Raw genomic sequence first — 26,181 nt, 5'->3', positions numbered from 1 at the left:
TTGTTGGCGTTGACGAGACGATCCACTGAGAGCTTTCAGCAGCTTCTTCTGTCTGTCTGCGGACTGGCCGAAAGTTGGTGACCGCGGAGAGGAGTTGAAGGCGAGTTGAACGCGAGACGTCGTCCCGCCATTATTCACGAACCAGCAAAAACCAAACAAAGGAACTGGAGATACAGTTCTTCTGACTATAGTAACACACGTGTCTGTTTGTATGCTCGTCTTGCAAGTACTGCTGTCTGAGTCATGCCTATGACCTCACACGTGATTGGACGAGGAGTCTAAGGGTCCTCCAATCACATACGAGGTTATTGTTATACGGAAGGACCAGTATTTTAGGAAGACAAATGGTTGGGACTTTGAAACAGCTGATATGCTTTATGTAAAGCAGTGTTTTGGTGTCAGCAGAACGACTTTCCCTAGAAAACTGTACAGTGGTGCCTCTTTCTCCATTCCACCAGACAATCTAGAGTCTGACAGACATGCAATGATGACAATGTATCATCAGATGTACCCTTGTGTCACTGAGGTTGAATGTTTTGCCATGACATGTAAACGGGTAACATATGAATGTAACTTACTCAATCGATAGATGCAGAGCATAAAGGTCAGCGTATATTTATGCTAAGTGGTGTGGAAACACTAACAGTTTTGAGGAACCCGTCCTTGACCCTCTAGCAGAACTACGACCAGCCATTATAAAGCAGTTTATAGTTGTTAATGTTGTGTCAAAGGGTACGGCATTTAAACATGTTCTTGCACAAGTTTCCTGGCTTCATCTCCACCCGGACAGACATTTTTATGGAAAGCCAATAGAAGTTTGGGGCTTGCAGGGAACAGACACGTCATACCCAGCATCATTTCTGCCAGTTGAGCGCATTGCTAGAAGATGTGTGGTTAATACATCCTCTGTGCATTTAAGACCAAAGAAAAGGTCACTGTAGTCCTGCCACTATGCACTGTAGATGAGCTCTAGGAGACTGATCTCTGCAGACACCTCATGCTGATTCAAATGTTGTTTGCATGAAATGCTCATTTTACCTTGATTAAAACAAATTTTTTAAAGAAGTTATTTTGTGTATCTTTTTTACATAACATTTGCCATTGCTAATGGCGTGCACAGTAATCTAGCATATTTGAATTAATCAATTCAAGCTAAAATGTAAGAGTCTATAATTAGGCTACTGAGCCTGATCTACTTGTACCAGAGATTTTCTTACCTTTTAAAAAAATGTCACCTGGGCTAAAACTCCCTCTGCAACCCTGATTTGCGTTTGTATAGCTCACAGCATTTTCATTTACATGTCAAAGCCTCCCCTAGAAATAGGAGGAGGGGGGTCATGGGGGGACAACTGCCAAGGGAGGCCCACATCAATTTCTGACAATTTACGGCAGTTTTCGGCGTTGCCCGCAAATTGCCGCAAACCTGAAATTCCACGACAATTTACAGTGCCGCATACTGCCGAAAATCCCACTTTTCATGCAGTGAAGACTGATGTTGTTCACCGGTAACGTTACGTCTGTTTGAGGACAGAGTTTATATTCATAACTTCCAATGTTTAAATTGAACTTTAACGTTGTGTCGGTATCCACAGAGTGCAGCGTGTGCATTAAAAGTAACGATTTTTAATCAAAGGACATGAGGACCGTCATCGAGACTCTAAACCGGCAGCAGGACGTTAGCTTCAAAGGGACTCTGAAGCTCTGAATTATAATAATAATAAATACAAATGTTTCTATTTATTTCATTGTTAGAAAATGTAAATCTAACTGTATCACCGTTGATTCCTGCATCATATTACATTACATTACATGTTGTTTAGCAGACGCTTTTATCCAAAGCGACTTACAATAAATGCATTACAACCATAAGCTGCTTCAACCTAATTTAATCCCTAACGATGTCGTCTATCTAACTGTAGCCTCCATGATCACTGTTTATTAGATATTAAATACTATGTCAAGTTCTAATGAGGTCAACTATCCTACAGAATGTAGCCTCATTGATCACTATATTATATACATAAAATACTATGAGGTTAATCATTATTAATGTCGACACACAGATGAGGTTCAGGTACATCGGCAAATTAATTTATAGTGATGTTTGTCCATTTAACTGTACGAGGACTACCACACTGATTATCGGCCTCTTGATGTTTGGGTAACAAGAAGACAAACGGTAGGTGTGTGTGTGTGTGTGTGTGTGTAATGTAGCCCTATCCAGTAAAATATTAACTGTTTAATTGTTGTTACTGTATCCAACCTCCTCTTACTTTATGAAACCTGTATAACGCTAATGCAGTGTGATATTCCTGATTCTTGATGTAATATAAAAATGACTGTATAACAACTCTGATCAATTTGATCCATTGAGATATTTTGCCTAATTATTTTATGACTGATATATATTTGCTCTATACCATATGGATTACCATATATACAGTATATATATTTATTAATGGAAATAAAGTCCGTCGACCAAAATGTGTGTTGGAAGGCGTAGTTCTTCTCTCCCGAGATTACTTGAAAAGGAATGCTGATTGATTAGTGATTTGAAGAAGTAAACTAAAACTCAAACATCAAGCCATCTGGGACAAACGTTTTATTGATCCGTTATAGTTGCATGGACGGTGTTGCAACTCCACTCGCTCTGTGTCACGCTGTGCAGCTTTAATCAGATAATAACAGATTTAGAAACTGGAAAGAGTTAAACTACCTCCCTACATCATCATATAGTTAAATATTCAAAAGTAAATATAATTTAATTCAATCTGCTGAGACCTGCAAATGTCTCGCCTTGTTTAGTTCCGTATTTAATGCTGCAGCCGTCCAAGAGAGACGTGTGAAATGCATTTGAGGAGGAACCAGTGTTTGCTTTAATCGGGTAAGAGAGAAGGATGTGGTTTAGTTTCTGATGTTTGTTCTGCTAAAACATGCATTCCTCTTTTCTTCTATGCAATACTCACAAGATGTGTAAGTGAGCAGCAAACCACAACATCTCTCTGTATCTGTACCAAATCTCCCTCAATTTATCTAGAAGCAGTTATGAAGTTGTTTTTTTAATGCATGTAGCGTAAGTATCTGTTGCTCAGACCAAGTGTTGTTTGACATGTCGGCACATACAGCACTAAACTGGTGTACGGAGAACACATGAGGGAAGACTTTGTCATCACATATCTGCTAATAATAAACACATCTTTGTCTGACTTGTTTGTCCTGATTGGAATTAGTCAGCAGTAGCCCGGTGAATACTTCATTATTGGTTGAAAGGTTGTTTAAAGGATCGTAAATGTGCAATTGATGGCCATTTGTGTCGTATCTTTGAGGTAGTAAGTATATGTGGGGTGGGACCTTAGGACCTGGGAGCCTCAGCACAGAGCGGGAGGCTTAAACTCAAGGGGAGCCTCTCCATAGAAAGGAGATCACGTGAGAGTTGAGCAACTCACGTTTGTTCTCGTTGTCCGGCATGTGCTGAAGTCTAGGTTGCTCTGTTTGTTGCTCGCCAGTACCGTGTGGGTGAGCAAACTATACTAAGGATAAGGTCAGACCTGGACCAGACCTGGTGAGCCCAGAGTCTTGGGCCTTGGGCCTAGGAGGCTGAACTGGTGACACGGAGTGGTCAGCAGGGCAGCCACTGCTCTTTTTCTCCGAACATAGTTTTAGATTATGCTCTAGTGCCTCCATCTTGCTCTCTCTTATAACAAACTGATATTGTGCCTTTTTGATGACCGTTGCGTCCCCCTTCCCCACTTTTATTGTGTTGTGTCTTTTAACCAGGATCATTAATCGTATTTGTGTGCGTTGGTTATTTTAGCCTTTCTTAACAGTGTGCAGTGTTTTTATTGTTGGAAATGTCATTGTTGCCCCCGGTCAATCACTACTGGTATAAATTATTTGGATGTGTTTTTATAAAGTTATTGTTTTAATAAAAGTGATATTGCACTGTACACGCAGAAGCCTCTGCCTGTCTATGATCTACCTTGTATGGGGTTTTTGGCCAGTAAGATAATTGAGTTCAGGGTCTCTCCCCTCAAAGAGAGTGGCGTTGTCACGTCTGGATATTATTATTAAGTATTTTAAGTGTCCATTTGGTCACATATATTTTACTGGTGTACTATTTTGGAGTACTCTTGTTGTACTTATACTCTATTGAAGACTCATTCAATTACTTACTTTAGATTCAAATTAATTGAGTGTATTGTTAAAGGTTGATAAGATAGGACTTAATTTATCCACAAGCTCAGCACTATAAAGTAATGACAAATAGTTCTACCTTTACCAGATGTAAGCAGGAACATGACGCGTCCATGAAAGACAAAGCACAACTCTTTAAGGACGTAATGTTACATTCTGCCTGTGCCTGGCCATGCAACAGAGAGGGAAGACCACGCGGATGAGTTGATTGAAAGAAAATACCGTTTATTAAGGACAACGAATGAGCAACGTAAAGTAAATAAAGTCAGTACAAGTGTTAGTCAGGAGAACTGAAAGCGAATGAAATCAGGGTATATGAAAAGTCATGTAAAAGGAAACAAAATCAGCAAAACGGTGCGGGAGAGAAGGAGAAGCGGCAGCCCTCCTTCCACCAGGTCTCCCCAGCTTTTAAACCCCTCAGGATACATAAAGCCATCCCAGGTGTTCCTGGAAGGAATCATAGGAAACCCGTCACACCTGTGCTCCGCTCACCTGTAGGGGAGATGCAAATAGACAAAACGAGGAGGAGGAGCCGGCAGGTCCGTAACACCCCCTCCCTTAAGACAGAGGCCCCTAAAGGCCTCTGCAAAAAAAAATGTTCGAAACCCCACACAACAAAATAAACAAAACATTCTTAATTTTTTAAAATGATTTCTATAAACTCAAAATGAGCACTTAACTTTCGTTTCGGTATGTTGACAGCCCATTCACATGGACTGGACACAGGAACCCTTTTGTCCACAGGCCAAAAACCACTCTACTCTCCAGCAGCTCCAATCACCCTCCCGCATACCAAGAGCTCCCGCAAATCCCGGTACCTGGAAAGCTACATTTAAGGAGATTAAGCGGAAGAAGAGTGGAGAAACAGGGAGAGAGAGAGATAGAGGCCAAGGCAAAGCATTCACTCCAGCCCACCCGGAGCACGGGACAAAGCGTCAGCCATGACATTGTCCACGCCCCGAATGTGCCGTATGTGCAAATTGTATGGCTGCAAAAATAAAGCCCAACGCATAAGGCGCTGACTAGGACTCTTTAAAGTGTGGAGGAATGTCAGTGGATTGTGATCCGAGTAGACAGTGATAGGAACAGCGCCCCCAGCTAGATACACATCAAACTGCTGTAGACCCCAGATTAACGCCAATGTTTCCTTCTCAATAGTCGAATAATTCAACTGATGACAATTAAACTTTCTTGAGAAGTAACATGTTGGCCTATCCACCCCCTGCTCATCACTCTGCAGGAGCACCGCACCAGCCCCCACATGGCTTGCGTCAACCTGCATCTGGAAAGGCTGATCAAAACGGGGTGCCATCAAAACTGGGGCAGAAGTCATCAACAACTTGACATTATCAAAAGCAGTTTGAGAGGTCACAGTCCATTCAAACTTCACTTTATCTTTTAACAGATTAGTCAAAGGGGCTACTACTGTAGAAAAGTTTGAACAAAAGCTGCGGTAATACCCTACCATGCCCAAAAACCGCCGCAACTCTGTTTTGTTGGTAGGGACAGGAAACTTCTCAATAGCCACCACCTTAGCATGGACCGGCTTCACTTGCCCCTGCCCTACGATCTTCCCCCAGTATGCAACTGTAGCCTGGGCAAACTCACACTTGGCTAGATTTACAGTGAGGCGAGCCTCAACAAGCCTAGAATAGAGAGCCCGAATACGGTCCAGATGTTCAGACCACTCCTCGCTATACACAACCACATCATCGAGGTACACAGCGCATCCCTGCAACCCAGAAACAACACGGTTCATAAGTCGTTGAAATGTGGCTGGAGCATTTCGTAACCCGAAACTCATAACCGAATAGGAATATAACCCAGATGGTGTTATAAAGGCTGAAACTTCTTGAGCTCGAGATGACAATGGGACTTGGTAATATCCTTTCAATAAGTCAAATTTACTCACAAACTTTGCTGATCCTACCCGATCAACACAATTTTCAACCCTTGGGAGTGGAAAAGAATCTGATTTTGTGATGTTATTCAATTTACGATAATCGGTACAGAATCTATTAGTCCCATCAGGTTTACTGACCAATATACAGGGTGAAGCCCAACTTGAATAGGAAGGCTTAGCCAAACCATTTTCCAACAGGTACTTCACCTCTGCCTCTAGGTGTCGCTGTTTGTCTTGTGACACCCGATAGAACCGCTGTCTTATTGGTTCTGCATCACCAACATCAATATCATGCTCAATTAAATGAGTACATGATGGTGTATCTGAAAATAGAGAAGGAAAATCAGACAACAAAGACGACAGTTCTGATGCACGCTCCCCTGGCAAATGTCCAAACAATGTATTTAACTCTGCCAGTTTCTCAGAGTTCCTCAGACGAGGTTTCAGCACACAGTCATCAGGTCCTACCACATCTTCACCACTAATTTCTGCCCCCATGTAGGGAGTCTCAATGGCCCTAGGAGCCCCGACAACTGCGGCTAAAGGAACTGGAATAACCAGGTCACTAGACTCTGCTGCCACAGAGACTGGAAACCTGCTGTAGTAGGACTTCAACAGATTTATGTGACAGCTGAGTGGAACGCCTACGATTGGGTGTAGAAAGTAAATAATTGAGGTCTGACACTTCGAACAATCTTATAAGGACCTGTATATTTTGCAAGGAATGGAGAATTTGCTATCGGTAATAATGCTAATACCTGATCCCCAGGACTGAACACCCCTGGCTCAGCTCGACGGTCATACCAACTCTTCATTTTCTGTTGGGTTTTTGTAAGTTTGTCTGTCGCCATCTCACAGGCTAAAAACAACCTACGACGAAAACCATTTACGTAGTCCAACAAATTAACAGGAGACTCAGGACATTTCAGCTCCCCCTGTAAGACCGCTAAAGGCCCCCGAACTCTATGTCCAAAGACCAGATCATTAGGAGAGAAACCCGTGCTCTCCTGGGTTACCTCTCGTGCCGCCAACATCAACCATGGGAGTCCCTCTTCCCAGTCTCTGTTAAGCTCGACACAATAACCCCTGAGAAGCGACTTCAGTGTCTGATGAAAACGCTCCAGAGCACCTTGGCTCTGGGCGTGATAGGCACTACTACGCTGATGTTTCACACGCAACTGCTCGAGCACCTCTCTGAACATGCGTGACGTAAAGTTAGAGCCCCTATCACTCTGTATAGTGTGAGGGATACCAAAGATGGAAATAAACTGTGAAAGGGCTTTCACCACCGACCTAGTTGTGATTGTACGCAACGCATAGGCAGCGGGATACCGGGTAGACTGACACATTACCGTCAGCAGGTAAACCCTCCCTGACTTAGATGAAGGCAATGGTCCTACACAATCAATTAACAAATTTTCAAATGGTTTCCCTAGAGCTGGAATAGGGTAAAGTGGAGCTGGCTTTAACACCTGATTTGGCTTCCCCGTCAACTGGCATACAGGACACGTCTTAATGAAGGCTGCCACATCCTTCTTTATGCGAGGCCAATAGAAGTACTTCATAAGACGGTCATAGGTTTTTCTAACCCCCAAGTGCCCAGCTACGTTCCCATGAGCTGTCTGTAGGACCAGGTCTCTAAACTTACATGGTACTATCACTTGAAACACTGGATCATCAACCCCGTCGTCAGTGTGAGAGGACCACTTCCGGATCAACAACCCATCCTGAATAAAATACCCTCGCGATGCATTTCGCAACTCCACAGGCGTTAACACCCCAACGAACAGATCTTTCAATGTTGCATCCTCCTTTTGAGCTGCAACAAAATCACTATGAGAGAGAGATGGTGGTAAATTAGGCACAACAACAGACTTAAACTCTCTACTCTGAGAAACATCATCATTAGAGGCACGACTCATAGCCCGTGTCACGGCACAAGCTGTAAAGACAGTCAAATTCTGACCACCAACATCACTGTCGGATGGAATAGAAGGAACATTGTTAACAATTACAGGGGGCAGTACATCACGCCAGACACGTTCTCCAGCCAGGTTGTTACCTAAAGGAAGATGGACGCCCTCTATTGGTAAAGAAGGGCGAACTGCTATTGATACTTCCCCTTGCACTAAATCCGACTGCAGATTAATCCTGTGCAATGGAACAGAGACAACTTGCAACCCAATCCCCCGGACTAAAACATTGTTCCCAGTACTAGAGTCTGCAGAAAAAGGCAATACAGACTCCAAGATAAAAGACTCAGACGCCCCTGTGTCCCTAAGTATCTTAACTGGCACTTGGTTGGAACTACCCACCAGTGAAACTAACCCATCCGTAACAAAAGGAAAATAACCACTTCCCCCAGGCACAACTGAGTCAGGTCCACCGTTTCTCTCACTGGCCCCAACAGAGCAAAGGCCTGATAGCTGAAATGGCGTCACAATGCCTTCAGATTTAACCTCGGTCTCACCCATCACAACTTTAGCAGGTCTAACAGGCTCAGATACAGCAAGTGTGACCCCCCTAACAACCTCAGTACCCTTTCTCTGACTTTTCCCCTTTAACACAGGACAGTCTCTCTTCCAGTGCCCCTTTTCCAAACAGTATCGACACACATCAGCATCATTCTTAGCCTGACTGGCAGGTGTAAACGCAGAAAACCTAGAATCTCTGCGAAAACTCACAGCACCTCTGTGTGACTGATTGGAATGTGAATCTACTCTACTCTGAGTAGGTGACTCAAATGAACCCAACGAAGAAGACCCCAAAGCTCTATTGAAACGTCCAAAACGTTTTTCCTGATAAATCTGACCTGTGTCTTTTAAACTATACTTATGTGTCAAACTGCGGCTTCCGCTGCGGTTTTCATCTTCTGCTCAAATATGTGTGTAGCGACGCGCTCCGGAAGGATGTTTCTGAACTGTTCTAAAACAATCAGGTTAGACAATTCTTCAAAAGTAGTGACTCCCACCGCGGAGCACCAACGATTAAAGTGGCTGTACAATTCCCTCGCTACCTCTGTATAAGTCTGTTTTTCTCCCTTTCTCCCTTTCTCCAGCTGCGAAACCGCAAATGATAAGCCTCAGGAACCAATTCATACATTTTAAGCACTGCCTCTTTTACTTTGACATACTTTTTTCGATCTGGTACAGGCAAAGCAATAAACGCTTCTTGCGCTCTACCTACAAGAACACTTTGGATTAGCAACGTTCTTTCAGAGTCAGTCCAGCCACGGTCATCAGCCACACTCTCAAATAAAGAAAAGAAAATATCTGGATCTCTTTCATTGAATTTTGGCAGCAACCTAACCATGCTAGATATATCAGGGGAACGCACAGACTCCCTAGGAGCAGGACCCTCCTCCCCATCAACTGGAAGCCTACCTTCAGCACTCAGTCTTAGCCGTTCCAACGCCACATCACGTTCACTTTTTATTCTTTCCATCTCTAACTCGCGTTTAGCTTCTCTTTCCTGTCGATCTGCCTCTCGTTGAGCTTCTCTCTCTTGACGTTCTGCCTCACGTTGAGCTTCTCTCTTCCTGTTGCATTTCTAGCAACACCTTTTGTTGCTCAAACGTGAGCGCCACCTTAGAACACCCTGTCGAATGAGGTGTCGACAGTGCTTCTCCCAAATCATCCATAATTTTAGATTCAGGTGACAAAATATTCTTAACAACCAATTCAGCCTGAACGGACAATCTAATCTGGGCCAATTTTGCTGTTCTGGGTAAACCTAAGTCAAGGCCATAATGGTCACAAACCCGGCGCAACTGATCCTTTGTCAAATTATTCAAAACCTCCACGGATGGAGTAACAAAAAAATCCTCCAAACTAGCCATACAAATGAAACGATTTTTACCCCATTCAATTCTTGCAAATAAAGATAACAAGCTCACCTTTTCCCAATGCAAATGTGGCTACCACACTGCGCATCAGACGAGACAAAACAGAGCGGCCCTGTAAAAAGAAAGAAAAAATAGCGATCCTCTTCATGCATATCCCAAGGACAGAGATTTTTATTACACGATATCAGCGGAGCCTTAACTTCCCCGACAAAATGCCGTTAAAGAAGGCTTCCACGACGGTGCCCTCTGCCCAGGATAGCACAAAAATAACAAACTAAAATAACAAACATTACAACTAACGGGCACTCGTAAAGCTCTGATAATTTTATCGAATACTTTATCAAATCAATCAATCTTGACGCGCAGTGCAGACCTACACTTGTCAAACAATCGCTCACCGCCAATACTTCAACCTGGCCTACTTTAACGACGGCCAAGGTACAAATTTACCTAATTGTTCTCCTCCTCTCACGCACCAACAAAATAAATAAATAAACCAATTGTTCCAAACGCAATTGATTTTCACCTTAATCCGCATGCGTCTTCCCAAAAAAACACGTTCAAATCAATGAACGATCAAAAGCACTTTCCGAATCAGACGCACCTAAACGAAACGGTCTCAATACATTCAAACGCATAAATTATATATATATATATATTTACCGACGTCGTTTTGGATCGATCCCGGACGAGCCCCCAATTCTGTTACATTCTGCCTGTGCCTGGCCATGCAACAGAGAGGGAAGACCACGCGGATGAGTTGATTGAAAGAAAATACCGTTTATTAAGGACAACGAATGAGCAACGTAAAGTAAATAAAGTCAGTATAAGTGTTAGTCAGGAGAACTGAAAGCGAATGAAATCAGGGTATATGAAAAGTCATGTAAAAGGAAACAAAATCAGCAAAACGGTGCGGGAGAGAAGGAGAAGCGGCAGCCCTCCTTCCACCAGGTCTCCCCAGCTTTTAAACCCCTCAGGATACATAAAGCCATCCCAGGTGTTCCTGGAAGGAATCATAGGAAACCCGTCACACCTGTGCTCCGCTCACCTGTAGGGGAGATGCAAATAGACAAAACGAGGAGGAGGAGCCGGCAGGTCCGTAACAGTAACCACTCACATCTGAAATTAGGACCAGGAAATGTTAAATATGATCAGAATCCTAACGCAGGGGGTAGAGCGGGTGCACTCTGAAGCACAAAGTTGGAGGTTCGAGTCCCGGCTGCCCCATGTCTCAAGTCGAAGTGTCCCTGAGCAAGACACCTAACCCCTAAATGCTCCCCGGGCAAAAATGCAAAGCCATGGGTTTAAAATGTAATGTAAGTCGCTTTGGATAAAAGCGTCAGCTAAATGACCTGTAATGTAATGTAATGTAATGCAATATCTGTCACGGTTTGGGTTTGTTTCCTGTTTTATTTTGTCGTTTCCTGCCTCTTGTGTCCCTGGGTTAACTTCACTTCCTGCCTGGTCCTGTCTTCCCCTGTGATTCTCTGCCGTGTCTCTGATTGTTTCCACCTGTGTCCAATCACCTGCACCTTCCCCGTGTGGAAGCCCTGTGTGTCTTTTGTCCCATGTCGCGTTATTGAATGTATGAATGTTCAACCGTGAACGCCTTACCTGTTCCCTGCCTGCGTTCTTTCTCCTCTGGTGTTTTTTGGATTTTGTTTTTTTGGGGTTTAATAAAGTAGTTTTTGTTGTCTGCGTTTGGGTCCTGCCTTTGTCTGCCCCGTTCCTGACAATATCGTTTGAAATTGTCCAACAATGTAACGCCAGAGAAGTCCCTGCGCACAAATTCTTTTTTTTAGAAGCTCAGAATAATACAGACCTAGTGGCTGTTTTATCACTTCACATCTTAATCTGAATATAAACCCGCAGGGTAATTCAGTAACAATCTATTTTTGTGTTTGGAAATTCCCTCTAACTGGTTTTTGCTGAATTTGTCAAAGATGTATCAAAGATATTGATTCCTGTGTAGCAGTTTGTGCATATCTACAAAAATAATATATGCAAAAACAAAATAAAGTATACGCTTTTAGCATTTCAGATTCCTTGCTGCTTTGATATTCCAATTCTCAAGGGATCGATCCCTTCGTTGACTTCGTCGGCTTTTCGTCGGCTACTTTAATGCACGTATGCAGGATTGCGCTCATCTGGGAAAGCTGCATGTTGAGAAAGATTTTAAAGAGAAACTCTGACCATAGCTTTCTTTGTAGCAGGTCAGTGGGCACAAGATGGCAATCTAGCCAGTTAAAAACAAGCCCCCTTTGTGGAACTAAAAATTCCACATGCAGGACCTCATACACCCACTAATCTGTCACCGTGGTTCAACCCTCTGTTTGACTTCCCTGTAAGAGGCAGTCCACTATAGATGTGTGGCCTTGGTACATATAGAATATGTTGCATTGTATGGTTTTGAGCTTTTTTTCTGCCCTAAGTGACCGAAATGGCGGGAAAAAAAAGAGGAAGGACTGAGCAGTGAGGCGTTATTTTGCACATTGCGGTTTTGACTTCAGTTTTCTGTCGTCTGCTCTGTCACTAAGGAACGTTTCAGCGATGGAGTTCATCCAACAGAGAAACCTTCACTATTGGGTCATTGGTAAGACTTATTCTTAAAGTTAATGAAAATTAAAAAAAATATTTGTTTTAATGAAAGCCGCAGTTTAACTATTTTTAGTGAATCCAAAACACAACAAGGCAAACTTGTATTTCTGCACCTTTCAGCTTGCTGAATGTAATGAGACAAATTGTTTTTGTCTTTTGTCTCTACAGTGTATTTTCTCTTGACCACAACTTCCCCTGCTGCAGGTCAGTTAGTTCAACGCTGTGATGAATAAAATGTGATACTTTTCAGTCAACGTTCTTTGTAAATAACTCAAGACTTGTTTGTTATGTTGTGTCTTATGTTTCCGATAGATGGTCAGATCAGATTAGTTGGGACTGGGTCTACTCGTTGCTCTGGAAGGGTGGAAATCTATTACAACAGTGCTTGGGGAACAGTGTGTGATGACAGCTGGGACTCACAGGATGCTGATGTAGTGTGCAGACAGTTGGACTGTGGTACGGCACTGAGTGCTCATCAGTCAGCCCACTTTGGTGAAGGAACCGGATCAATCTGGCTCGATGATGTGAGCTGTTCAGGAACTGAAAGGAATCTAACGGAGTGTAAGCACGGAGGATTTGGAACACACAACTGTGGACACAGTGAGGACGCCGGCGTTGTCTGTTCAGGTGATCAATTCTAACAGCTCTGGTCTTTGTGGTTTGTGATGAGCCTTTTGGGAGCAGCACCAAGTAAAGTGCTGGTAACCACAACCTGCAGCATGCTATTAGAATAGATGGGCAGAAGAAAGTGTAAAAAGCTGCTTTACACTCCATTAACTATAACAAATAACAATAACGAATATGAAGATGTTATTTTGTGTTTCATATACTTCTTTGTAAATAACTCAAAACTTGTTTGTTATGTTGTGTCTTTATGTTTCCGATAGATGGTCAGATCAGATTAGTTGGGAACGAATCTACTCGTTGCTCTGGAACGGTGGAAATCTATTACAACCGTGCTTGGGGAACAGTGTGTGATGACAGCTGGGGCTTAGAGGATGCTGATGTAGTGTGCAGACAGTTGGACTGTGGTACGGCACTGAGTGCTCCTGAGAAGGCCCACTTTGGTGGAGGAACCGGAATAATCTGGCTCGATGATGTGAGCTGTTCAGGAACTGAAAGGGATCTAACGGAGTGTAAGCACAGAGGATTTGGAACACACAACTGTAAACGCAATGAGGACGCTGGCGTTGTCTGTTCAGGTGATCAATTCTAACAGCTTTGGTTTAAATTAATTGAATTAATTAAAAGGTAATTAAGTTAATTAATTAAAAACATTGTGTTATTGTTTTCAGCGAGCCTCCCAAGACTCTCTGCTACTGGTAAGAAACATTGATGAATAAATAGAATAATGTGACAAATCAAATAAAAAAGGTAGGTCATCCTCAATTTTCAATTAGGTTTACTGTAATATTGTACTTTTGGTAAGTTATTAATAACTTGAAAGAAATTGCGTGCAATAGTCGACTTTCCCTTTTCTTGTCCGTATATTAACATGTAGTTTCATCAGATTGATCTGTTTATTAAAACTGAGGATATTTTTTCTTCATTTACCGTATTTTCCACACTATAAGGCGCACTTTAAGCGTTTAATTTTCTCAATGTCTTATAAATTTCTTATAATCCGGAGCGCCTTATATATGGATCAATTGGTTGATCCACACTGGTTGTACACGGCGCTCATGGCACTCTGTCAAAATGTTTGTATGAAAAACCAATAATAATAAATATGTTTCGGTACGACTGGTAAACTACAAAGCCGCACCGCTTGCAGCATTACGGCTACCAGTCAGTAACCACCAATACTGTGCTGACTTACAGTTACGGTGACCAGACGTCCTCTTTTCCCCGGACATGTCCTCTTTTTGAGACCTAAAAAATGCGCCCGGCAGGGATTCCAAAAACGTCCGGGATTTTGCTTCGTCGGATACTTGTCATTCTCTAGGTCAGGGGTGCCCAACCTTTTTTTGACCCAAGATCTACTCTTTAAGTAGCCAACCTCCCGAGATCACCAGTCCAGTGTCAACATCGCAAACCCACACACATCGTTTCCAGCCTGCCATACTAACCTCACAACACTTTTTCTTGTTGTCACACAACTACTAGACATCACAACACACACACACACACACACATACACACACAGACAAATTCCTCACACAGTTGCCAGTTTGCATAATGCGCTGTAGCACAAACTCGCGCTCTCTCTCTCTCACACAAGCACACTCACACCAATCTCCATGATGAACAATAGTCATAACTGACCTTAATATGAACCAAACAGAAAAATGATCTAGATACAAAACAGGTTGATATAAGAGTTTGAAAAAAGGAAATCACTTTCAACCTTAGTGGGAACCCTGGCACTGGGAGGAGGAGGCTAGCTTCTCGTAGTCAGGAGTGTAGGAGCTGGTTGCAAGGCGTAGGCAGGCTGCAAGGTGGTCATCAGTCATTGTTGATCTGTACTTGGATTTTCATGTGCGAGAAAGCAGACTCGCACAAATAAATTGATCCAAAAAGAGCTGTCAGGTTCAAGGCACATCTTCTGAGATTGGGATACTTGTCCTCCACCAGTAGTTTCCAGAAAACACGACATGCTCTCCAGGTTGAGCAGATGTTGATCTGGCTTTGATCTCAATGTCATTTTGCAAAGTCAGAATCTCATCCTCAAGAGCGGAGCTTTCCAAGTCGAAAAGTGGTTTGACTTTGCCGGCAATGTCACCAACATCAATACTTGCACCAAATGGATAACACATATAGCTGGCTACAGGCTTGATGGATGCAAAGTCAGTAAAACGCCTCTCAAACTCTGACAAGATGCTCTGAACATGCTCCTCATAACGTGCACTGTCAAGCTCTGTCACACCTTTACCTTGACGTTGTAGTTCTGCGTGCATGTGAGAGAAGTTGCGCAGGTTACCACGCTGCAGCCCACTTGACATCAGCTGTAGCTTGCTTTTAAACATGTTCACTGAACTCATCGTGTTGACTACATCTTTACCCTTACCCTGCAGCTCTCCAGTGAGATCAGTGAGGAAAGATAAATCTAAAAGCCACTGGTGGTCCTCTAGCTTTGTATGGTAATCCACATGTTTTGAAAGCTTCAGGAAGTCCTTGATTTCAGGCAATAGCTCCGTGAATCTGGCCAAAAATGTACCTCTGCTTAACCACCTAACATCCGTGTGAAGCGGCAGGTCTGTGTGCTCAGCATCATTCTCCTCCAAGTGAGCACGGAAAAGCCTTCTCTGCAGACTCCTGGCCCGAACCGAACACACAATCTTCATCGCAATATCCATCACTTCTTTCATATTTAAAATCTTTCCACACAATTCTTGCTGGTGGAGAGATTCACTTTCTGCACAGTGCAACGAACCCACTGGTGCGGCCCATCATAGCAGGCGCCCCATCAGTTGTGATGGAGATCAGCTTGAAGAGCGGCAGTTTTGTCTCGCTAACAAATCCCATGAAAGCATTAAAAATATCCTCACCTCTGGTGTGTCCTTTTAATGGCATAACCGTAACCGTAGGTTAAACGTGACCTACGGTCTACCTTTTTTCTTTTTCATACTTTTTATGGACGTGTTTAACAGACTGATAGGGTGCGCAGCCAAGGACTCATGATAGGCTGTAGTGTAAATTTAATATAAAATATGACACACACGCAACAAAAAACTGCTTTTCCTACACCCCTCGGGGTCGACTTGTCCGAGGAAAAGAGGACGTCTGGTCACCCTAACTGTAAGCACAGTATCGGTGGTTACTAGGGGTGTAACGATTCGATTCGAATCGCGATTCATGGTTGCCGATTCGATTCATGGACGATCTGGGTTAATTTAGAACGATTCGATTCAGTGACTTGAAATCGATTTCAGTAACTTTACTGGACAGTGCAGGCACAGTTTCTGAGATCCCTGTTGTTTCTTGTAAGGAAATCAGGTTTAAATTAATTATGGATATTATAAACAAGCAAACAACAATTAATGGCAAATGTATGAACCTTTTATTTGAATCAAGTGCCATTTTCAATGTAAACATTACACAATAATTACACAATGTTTGGATCAATTCACAGAACCCCGGATTTTCAACCACATTGTAGGGTCGCACGTCTTTACAGATAAACTTGGCAATTGTTACTGTGATGGTGAGTTTGGTGCTGGCGAGGCCTGAGGTGTCTGCAGAGCTGGAGTTACCTGCTGCTGCTGCTGCAGCGGTGACGCTGCTAGAGGTCCTGACTGTCGGCGTTGTTTAATCCCACGGCGCCTTAGTAGATGGACGGAAAGATTCGTCGTGTTTCCGTGGTTTTTATTTGGCTTCTACATATTCTACAAACAGCGACCGACTTATTTAGAACACCTCCGTGTTTGCAAAAGCCAAAATGTTTCCACACGCTGGATCGATAAGTTGGTTTGTAAATGTCTCGCTCGCAGTCGTCTCCTCCACGCTGTGTTTTGTTGTCGTTCAGAGTTTCGCGCGGCTGCCGCTGCGTACTGATGACGTCACAGACAGGCAGACTGAATCGAGTAACGTTTAACGTGTCTAAAGTGCTAAAAAACAAACAACCACACATCCATACCGTTTTGTACTTAAATCCAATGTGCAGTTTCCAAGTATCGATTATGTACCATTTCAATCAATTTGTAATTGATGTATGTCGTCCGGAATGCCGATTTGCGGAGCACAGATCGATTCAGTTGATCGCAGGAATATAAATCGATTAATCGATTCTGTGAATGAATCGTTACACCCCTAGAGGTTATTGACTACGGTAGCCGTAATGCTGCAAGCGGTGCGGCTATGGCTAGAGGACATGTCCGGCGAAAAGAGGACATCTGGTCACCCTATCATAACGCAAACCCAGGTAAAACGTTTGACTGCAGTATTTCATGCGTTTTATAATACTTTTATACATTATACTGCTGCTTTTCATCGCGGACACATTTGTCCCGTATTTTCCTTCACAACTTTGTTCACCTCGACCGGCAAACCGACGTTTGTGGAGATCTCCCTCCATGAATCGGAGGCCGTCCGCGTCCTTATGGTCCGCCAATGACGGCTTGTATAAGCGGTCATATTTACGCATTTCTTCCGACAAAAGTTCTTTAATCTGATCCGTTCTCTCATAAACATTCTTCTTTTTAATAATGCCGATATTGTGCAATGAAAACGTAAATGCGAGACTCCGTAAAGAATGTAGTTAGCAGACCAATCACAGCCTTGTGCGCTGCGGGAGGCTGGCGTCGCTTGCGTTGCTTTCGACGCCAGCCTAGGAAAACGGGTTGATGCACGCAAGCAGGCAAGGAGGTGTGAAAAGGCACGCAAGGGACACGCAAGGGGGTCTTGCGTCTGCGTCGCTCTGAAAACGCACAACGATAAACTAGGCTTTAGCCTAGCTTAGGTCGGGTGACCTAAGCTAGACCTTTTTTAGGTCCCGAAAAGAGGAAATGTCTGTGTAAAAGAGGACGTCTGCTTTGTCTTGTGTTGCACTTGCTTGGTGTCAAACATCAAGCAAGTGCAGTCAAACATCAAGCAAGTGCAACACAAGACAAAGACAAGACAGCAAATAAGTTCCTGAATAGTCCAGCAGAAATATATACACGCAAAATAACCTACAATTTCACTCACGTGGGCCTTTTTGATCATGAAGTCAGAATGCACACAAAAGTCATTATACACAAAGTCAAATAATACACACTTGATGCAATAGGCTACATGCTGGTGGAGCCTGAGGGTGGATCTTCACCTAATTTTTTTTATTTTTAGTTAAGGAAATATGAATGTGAGAATATCAAACTCGCTATATGAAGTAAATTAAGCATTGTTTATCCCACAGACAGTCAATCAGATGCCAGGTAAAAAAGGGAACCTTACAGATTTTTTATTGATTACTATCATAGATAAATATTCCAGTAGCCTATCCTATTTGTGGTATCGTATCATAAGTATCGGGTACTGTAATATTTTGGCAGGTATAGTATCGAAGTCATAATTTTGGTATCATGACAACCGTAGTTTCCTGCTGAGAACCATGGCCTCAGGTTCTCAGCAGGAAACCGATGGATTGCCTACTCCAGGTAGGGAATGTGTCCTTACCCCAAGTAAAGTGAAGGAGTTCAAGTACCTCGGGGTCTTGTTCACGAGTGAGGGGAAGATGGAGTGTGAGTTTGGCCGGAGAATCGGAGCAGCGGGGGCGGTATTGCACTCGCTTTACCGCACCGTTGTGACGAAAAGAGAGCTGAGCCGGAAGGCAAAGCTCTCGATCTACCGGTCAATCTTCGTTCCTACCCTCACCTATGGTCATGAAGGATGGGTCATGACCGAAAGAACTAGGTCACGGGTACAAGCGGCCGAAATGGGTTTCCTCAGGAGAGTGGCTGGCGTCTCCCTTAGGGATAGGGTGAGAAGCTCAGCCATTCGCGAGGACCTCGGAGTAGAGCCGCTGCTCCTTTGCGTCGAAAGGAGCCAGTTGAGGTGGTTTGGGCATCTGGTGAGGATGCCCCCTGGGCGCCTCCCTAGGGAGGCGTTTCAGGCACGGCCAGCTGGGAAGAGGCCCAGGGGAAGACCCAGGACTAGGTGGAGAGATTATATCTCTGCACTGGCCTGGGAACGCCTTGGGATCCCCCAGTCAGAGCTGGTAGATGTGGCCCGGGAAAGGGAAGTTTGGGGTCCCCTGCTGGAGCTGTTGCCCCCGCGACCCGACCCCGGATAAGCGGTTGAAGATGGATGGATGGATGGATGGACAACCGTAGTTGAAAAGCAGACATTTTGTTTTGTTCGATGCTTAAGATACACCGATGGTATTGGTAATTTTACCTTAATTAGATACTCAGGAGTCAAACTGATTTTAAGCTTTTATAGAAATTAACCGGGCCTCTAACGCAAAGTGAAATGTTATTAGGCATCTGAATAAGAGAGTGCAGCAGGCAGAGAAGGAGGAAGTTGTTTTTTCAAGAATTACTGGTGTTGCGGGAAGTGGGAGGAGACACGTCAGCGAGCAGTAAAGGCCTGACTGCAAGTAGAACAAGGAAATGTGGTCTGAGAAGTAACAAGGAGACATGAGACCATGTAACAATGTCATTGTTTCCACTATCATCACTGTAGCATCCCTTCAACTTGGAATAAACAGGCTTGGGAGTGTTTCCAGACGGGTGTACTTTAATTCAGTTGAGTGTGCATAGCACCAACACCAACACCGTCACCGTGAAAACTAAAAAGGGAAATAACAATTTAGCCAGATACAAAATAATCCCTTGACAAATGCACTTTACCATACATGGATAACGGCTTGGCAGGCAAGAGTCATTATATGAAATGAATTTACATGAATTACAATTACAATGAACCACATACCTCGCTCCGAATATCAAAGGGTGCTATAAAGTAGTAATTCAGGGAAGTCCGCCGCCATTAGCTTAATTTATTAAGTTGCTAGCTAGCTTCTTGTGTCTTCTATTAAACAAATGTGAGCGTGAGCATGAGCGCGAGCGATTAATCACGTGAGCAGATAGCATGATGTCAAAATAAAAGTCACATAAAATCTAAGTAGGAAACAGGATCATCAAAATAAAAGAGGCAAGGCAAGTGAAGATTAAGCCATAGCGCTTTTGCTCTTTGCGGGCTTTCTTAGTGATGAATGGGCCGAAGCAATCGATGCCACAGTATGTGAAGGGAGCAGAGACTTCCACACGTTCCTTAGGAAGCTCTGCCATGCGTTGTTCTTCTACAGGCCGTCTGAGTCTTCTGCACTTCACACATCTGTGTATCAGCTTAGCAACTGAATTACTTCCACCAATGACCCAAAACCCATTGGCTCGAAGTTCTGTTAGAGTTTGATTACGTCCTTGGTGACAGATCCTCTCGTGGCAGTGGGTCAAAATCAACTTGGTAATATGTTCTCCTTTGGGTAGAATCAAAGGGTGTTTGACTTCTAGGCTTAAGGATGACTGATCCAGTCTTCCACCAACACGAAGTGCTCCTCCTTCTAAGATGGGATTCAAGCGAAACAGAGGGCTGGAGTTTTGAAGACTTTTTCCCTTTTGAAGTGTCTCCATCTCTGCTTCTTCTTGTACAAGCTTCACTACCGATTAGGCAGCTCTTTCGCGTTCTTCTACACTCACAGGTTTGCCAGGATGATTTTGCTTTGAGTTCAGCCTCTTGATTCTTGCAATGACTTTCAGGAGTTTTGACCAGGAGGAGAATCGATTTAGACGGGTAAGAAAGTCTGACTCGGAAGGTTCAACCTTAGTTGTGAACGCCTGCATTGACCTGACCTCAGGATCACCGACAAGCAACTCAGGAGTGAGGCGAGACTCTGGATGTATTTCTTGTTCCCAGAGGAACTTGGGTCCTGATAGCCAGTTTGTTGAGGAGATGTCCACTGCGTTTAGACCTCTCGACGCATGGTCAGCAGGGTTTTCTGTTGTGTCTATGTAGTGCCATTGGCTGGGGCTGGTGTGCTCTCTGATCATTTGCACACGATTGGCAAAGAAGACATGGAACCTTCTTGCTTCATTACTGATATAAGCCAGGACAACTTGGGAGTCAGTCCAGAAGAATTCTGCATGGATCGGCATTTCAAGCTCGTTTCTCAGCATGACACTTGATCTTGCAGCGACCACTGCTGCTGAAAGTTCCAATCTTGGAATGCTTGTGAGTTTTGTAGGCGCAACTCTAGCCTTTGCCATCACGAGGCTGCAGTGAACTTCACCATCTTCATTTTTGCTTCTCAGATAGGAACACGAGCCATATCCTATATTGCTGGCATCGGAAAAGTGGTGCAGTTCCCTTGTGACAGTTTTGCAGAAGCCTTGTGGTTGGTAGCATCTCGGTATAGAGACTTCCTTCAGCCTTTGTAGGTCGCTCTTCCAACTCTCCCACCGTGGACTTAAGTCTTCGGGAAGTGGGTCATCCCAGTCAATGCCTCGACGACACAGTTCCTGGAGGACGCACTTTCCAGTTAAGATAAACGGAGCCACGAATCCGACTGGATCGTACAAAGAAGCAATGACGGATAGGATTCCGCGACGTGTGGATGGCCTGGGTTGTGGGTTTACATTAAAGCTGAAGGTGTCGTGTTCAAGGGACCACTGGACACCAAGAGCACGTTCTGCTGGAGCTGCATTTAGGTCCAGATTTAGGGGTTCAGATGTGACTGCTCTCTCAGTTGGGTCCACAGAGTCCAGAACTGATCTTTCGTTTGAGTTGAACTTGTGTAGAGGCAAACCTCCTTTCTTGCACAACTCTTGTGCTTCAGCAATTAACTCCTTTGCTTCTTCTACGGAGGGGACGCTGATAAGCCCATCATCGACGTAGAAGTTCTTTTCAACAAAGGCTGATGCTGATGGATACTCTTCCTTGTGTTGACGTGCCAAGTACTTCAGGCCAAAGTTGGCACATCCGGGTGACGAAGCGGCACCGAATAGGTGGACAGCCATTTGATAATCTTGAGGCTCTGCTTCGAGGTTTCCATCCTCCCACCAGAGAAACCGTAAGTAGTTCTGTAATTCAGGAGAAACGTAAAACTGATGGAACATTTTCTCGATGTCGCATATGATGGCTACAGCCTCTTTCCTGAAACGACAGAGCACTCCAAGGAGAGAGTTGATCAGGTCAGGACCTGTTAGCAATGTATCATTTAGTGAGACACCACGGAACTTCGCTGAACAGTCAAAGACGACCCTTAGCTTCTCTGGCTTCTTGGGGTGGAACACCCCATGGTGTGGTATGTACCACGTAGTCTGCTGTTCTGTCGCAGGAGAGGCTGGCTCTGCGTCACCTTTCTTTATCATATCCTTCATGAAGGCTTTGTACTGTTCTTCATACCGCTCGTTATTTTTCAATCTTTTCTTTAGGTGCTGCAGTAGAACTGTTGCCAGCTTCTTGTTGTCTGGTAGCAGAGGTGGCTCTGTACTCTTGAAAGGAAGGGGCATTTCATAGTGTCCATCTTTCCTTTGAGTTATGTTGTCACCCAGGAGCTGAATGAAGCGAACGTCGTCTTGTGACACATACTTGTCTTTATCTGCATACTTCCTTTCATTGAAGTCTGATTCCAAGACCTTCAGCACGTCATTGGTTGATGGCGCTGGTATTTCCTTCACTGTCACTCGATGGACGAACCTCTGGTTTCCCTGGCGATCCAGATGTGGATTGGATGAGCCTACGATTCTCCAGCCGAGTTCCGTTCTCTGGGCGAATGGATCATTTTCGCCTCCTATGACGACTTCCTGGGGGGCTAGCGCCAACGGGCAATCGTTTCCAATTAACAGTCCCACCTCACAGTCCTTCAGCAGTGGAAGTTTGTTTGCTAGATGCTTTAGATGAGGCCAGAGCAGCGTTGTTTCGGAAGTCGGAATGTAGGACTTGTCGACCGGGATGAAACCACGAGTATAGGCTTGGCGCAGCTGAATCTGTTTTCCAGACTCTAGTCCTCGAACTTGTAGACCGCAGACACTTTTGCTTGCTATGGGTGTGTCAACAGCTGTCATGGTGCTCAATTTAAGCTGTACTGGTACTGTACTATTCTTACTTCTGACTCTGCTTGAATTTGCTGTAGTCTTTTCTTTTCCTGACGCATATTTGCCTCTATCCTTTTAAGAGCTACTTGCCTTTCTTCTTCTAACCTTTTGAGAACTAGCTGCTTCTCTTCTTCTAACTTGCTAAGAACTTCTTCTTGAGCTTGTATTTGATATACTGCTTTAGCCTTTTCTTGTTGCGCTGCGAGTTCTGCTCCTGCATCTAGATGTTTGCTTGAGCCCTGGGAGTGGATGGAATTTTCTGCCAGAGAGAGTACAGTATCTGTCTTTGTGTGTCCGAAGATAGATCCATACTCATCCTTCTTAAGTGCCATCCTCACTCGTAGTTTCTCAAGTTCTGGATTGAAGACCTCATCTACAGTTTCAAGCCGCTTCTCTATTATTTCGCTGATCTCTGCAGTGAGTGCTATACAAGCATCCATTTTCGGTACAATGTCTGGTGTGGCATCATGGTTGCGTTGAATGGGCTCATAACGTTCACTTACTGCACTGTGTCGCGGCTCGGATCTCTGCCTGTCTAACTGACATCTCTCAGTGGATGTCCGCCCACCATCTGAAAATCAAACCCGACGAGACTGAACTACTTCTCTTTCCCGGAAAAGATTCGCTCACCCAGGACCTGACAGTCAAATTTGGGAACTCAGTACTAACGCCCACCTCGACCGCTAAGAACCTCGGCGTCACACTCGACAGCCAACTCTCCCTGACTCCCAACATTGCCGCGACAACGCGATCCTGTAGATACACGCTCTACAATATCAGGAGAATACGTCCCCTTCTCACTCAGAAGGCAGCGCAGGTACTGATTCAGGCTCTTGTCATCTCCCGCCTGGACTACTGCAACTCCCTCCTGGCAGGTCTCCCTGCCACCGCCATTCGACCTCTGCAGCTCATTCAGAATGCAGCAGCTCGACTGGTCTTCAACCTTCCGAAATTCTCCCACACTACTCCACTCCTCCGCTCTCTTCACTGGCTACCGGTGGCCGCCCGCATCCAGTTCAAAACATTGGTGCTCACGTACCATGCTGTGAATGGATCGGGTCCAGCTTACATCCAGGACATGGTCAAACCCTACATCCCAACCCGCACTCTCCGCTCTGCATCTGCAAAACTACTCGTCCCTCCCTCACTGAGAGCAAAACACTCAACTAGGTCTCGACTCTTCGCTGTCCTTGCGCCGAAATGGTGGAACGAGCTCTCTGAAGACACCAGGACCGCAGAGAGCCTTCACATCTTCCGCCGCAAACTAAAGACACACCTCTTCAGACTCTACCTCGACTAAAGACTAACAAATTGTAGCACTTAAATTGTACTTGTAACGTCACTCATCTATAGCAAATTGTAAATTGTCTTATTTGAGGAAATTGCACTTTCTTGTTTCTTGTTCTTCTGAGTTTGTACCCTATGGTTGAATGCACTTATTGTACGTCGCTTTGGATAAAAGCGTCAGCTAAATGACATGTAATGTAATGTAATGTGTCGACTTTGGATTTCTTCTCTGATGTTATTTAGTTCATCTTGAGAACAGAATGATTTTAGTGCGGTCCTAATCTCTCCTGCAACTTCTTTCCAGTGGCCATAAGCTTTCATGAATTCTTTCTTGTGTTTAATGGCTTCCTGTTTGTGCATCTCTAATCCCCTTTCTGTAAATGTTCTTTCACGTGAACTAGACCTGACTGGCTTTGGGTTATCCGTTTTCATCGGTGGATCATGTGTGCTAGCTACTTCTTCTCCATTAAGTGACATTTTGTTGAAGTTGTGTTGCTGTTTGGTTATCTTGAACTACTAAACTACAGTTCAATTACTGAAATAGACTAATAGCTCAAGTACTTAATATCAAACATGCACTGGGGCGATTATCATCAACAAAAAATGTAGGCTAACACACAAACAGCTTAGCAAGGAATGCTATCATACAGATTTACCCATGAAAGAATTTACATTTAACAGGTTCAATTTGTTCAATAGTTTTTTTTTTTCCTGTTTTTTTTTTTTTTTAAGTCGCCTTTCTGTATCTTTAAATGCACCTTTTAAATGTACGATTAGTTTAGAGCATCAAATATACAGTACATTGTTCATAAAAGGTGACTTCAGTCCCTTACATAAATATCACTGTTCGTAATCAAAGAGTCCCTTTGGTTGAATGCAGCAATCAGCAAACAAAAAGGACCGATCTTGCCTGGGTGCCGGTTGAAGTGAGGGCGTTTGAACAGCAGGTGGCAGTCTTGTACACAAATGGCGGACGGCAATCCTTCTAACGTTGAGTTGAATTTTCACTCCACATCATGGTCGAGTTTTCACTGTAGCATCCCTTCAACTTGGAATAAACAGGCTTGGGAGTGTTTCCAGGCGGGTGTACTTTAATTCAGATGAGTGTGCATAGCACCAACACCAACACCGTGAAAACTAAAAAGGGAAATAACAATTTAGCCAGATACAAAATAATCCCTTGACAAATGCACTTTAGCATACATGGATAACGGCATAGCAGGCAACAGTCATTATATGAAATGAATTTACCATCCATCCATCCATCGTCAAACCGCTTATCCTGCACACAGGGTCGCGGGGGGGCTGGAGTCCATCCCAGCCAACTTCGGGCGATAGACAGGGTACACCCTGGATTGGTCGCCAGCCAATCGCAGGGCTAACACAGAGACATACAACCATTCACACTCACATTCACACAACTACGGGCAATTTAAAGTCCCCAATTAACCTAATCCCCAGAGCATGTCTTTGGACTGTGGGAGGAAGCCGGAGAACCCGGAGAGAACCCACGCAGACACGGGGAGAACATGCAGACTCCACACAGAAAGGCCACTGGGCGGAATCGAACCCAGGACCTTCTTGCTGTGAGGCGACAGTGCTAACCACCACGCCACCGTGCCGCCCGAAATGAATTTACATGAAATACAATTACAATGAACCACATACCTCGCTCCGCATATCAAAGGGTGCTATAAAGTGTTAATCCAGGGAAGTCCGCCGCCATTAGCTTAATTTATTAAATTGCTAGCTAGCTTCTCGTGTCTTCTATTAAACAAATGTGAGCGTGAGGATGAGCGCGAGCGATTAATCACGTGAGCAGATAGCATGATGTCAAAATA

The 26,181-nt window shown here is 44.1% G+C and overlaps 2 protein-coding genes across 3 annotated transcripts in view; one reads left to right on the top strand and one right to left on the bottom strand.

The window, feature by feature from the left end:
* The first annotated feature begins 12,239 nt into the window (after nucleotides 1-12,239).
* The window catches only part of LOC120828162 (uncharacterized), a 31,471-nt gene continuing 17,529 nt past the window's right edge, over nucleotides 12,240-26,181 (top strand). The window contains exons 1-3 of one of the 2 annotated variants that reach the window (XM_078084408.1): nucleotides 12,240-12,534; nucleotides 12,708-12,743; nucleotides 12,852-13,166. In XM_078084408.1, coding sequence (XP_077940534.1) covers nucleotides 12,492-12,534; nucleotides 12,708-12,743; nucleotides 12,852-13,166 — 394 coding nt within the window. In that variant the 5' untranslated portion in view covers nucleotides 12,240-12,491. The remainder of the gene's footprint in view (nucleotides 12,535-12,707; nucleotides 12,744-12,851; nucleotides 13,167-26,181) is intronic. The other variant, XM_078084409.1, reaches the window with a different exon arrangement.
* LOC144384599 (uncharacterized) lies at nucleotides 20,478-25,478 on the bottom strand. The gene has a single exon (XM_078084391.1). It carries the CDS (start codon nucleotides 23,021-23,023, stop codon nucleotides 20,624-20,626), a length of 2,400 nt encoding a protein of 799 aa, XP_077940517.1. The 5' UTR covers nucleotides 23,024-25,478; the 3' UTR covers nucleotides 20,478-20,623.

Source organism: Gasterosteus aculeatus, chromosome 11 (assembly GCF_964276395.1).
Source record: "Gasterosteus aculeatus chromosome 11, fGasAcu3.hap1.1, whole genome shotgun sequence".
Classification (NCBI taxonomy): domain Eukaryota; kingdom Metazoa; phylum Chordata; class Actinopteri; order Perciformes; family Gasterosteidae; genus Gasterosteus; species Gasterosteus aculeatus.
This window is presented reverse-complemented; position numbering and strand designations above follow the sequence as displayed.

What these genes read in the sequence shown, in the direction of transcription:
- LOC144384599 (XM_078084391.1), bottom strand. Translation starts at nt 23,023, where the DNA reads ATGACAGCTGTTGACACACCCATAGCAAGCAAAAGTGTCTGCGGTCTA.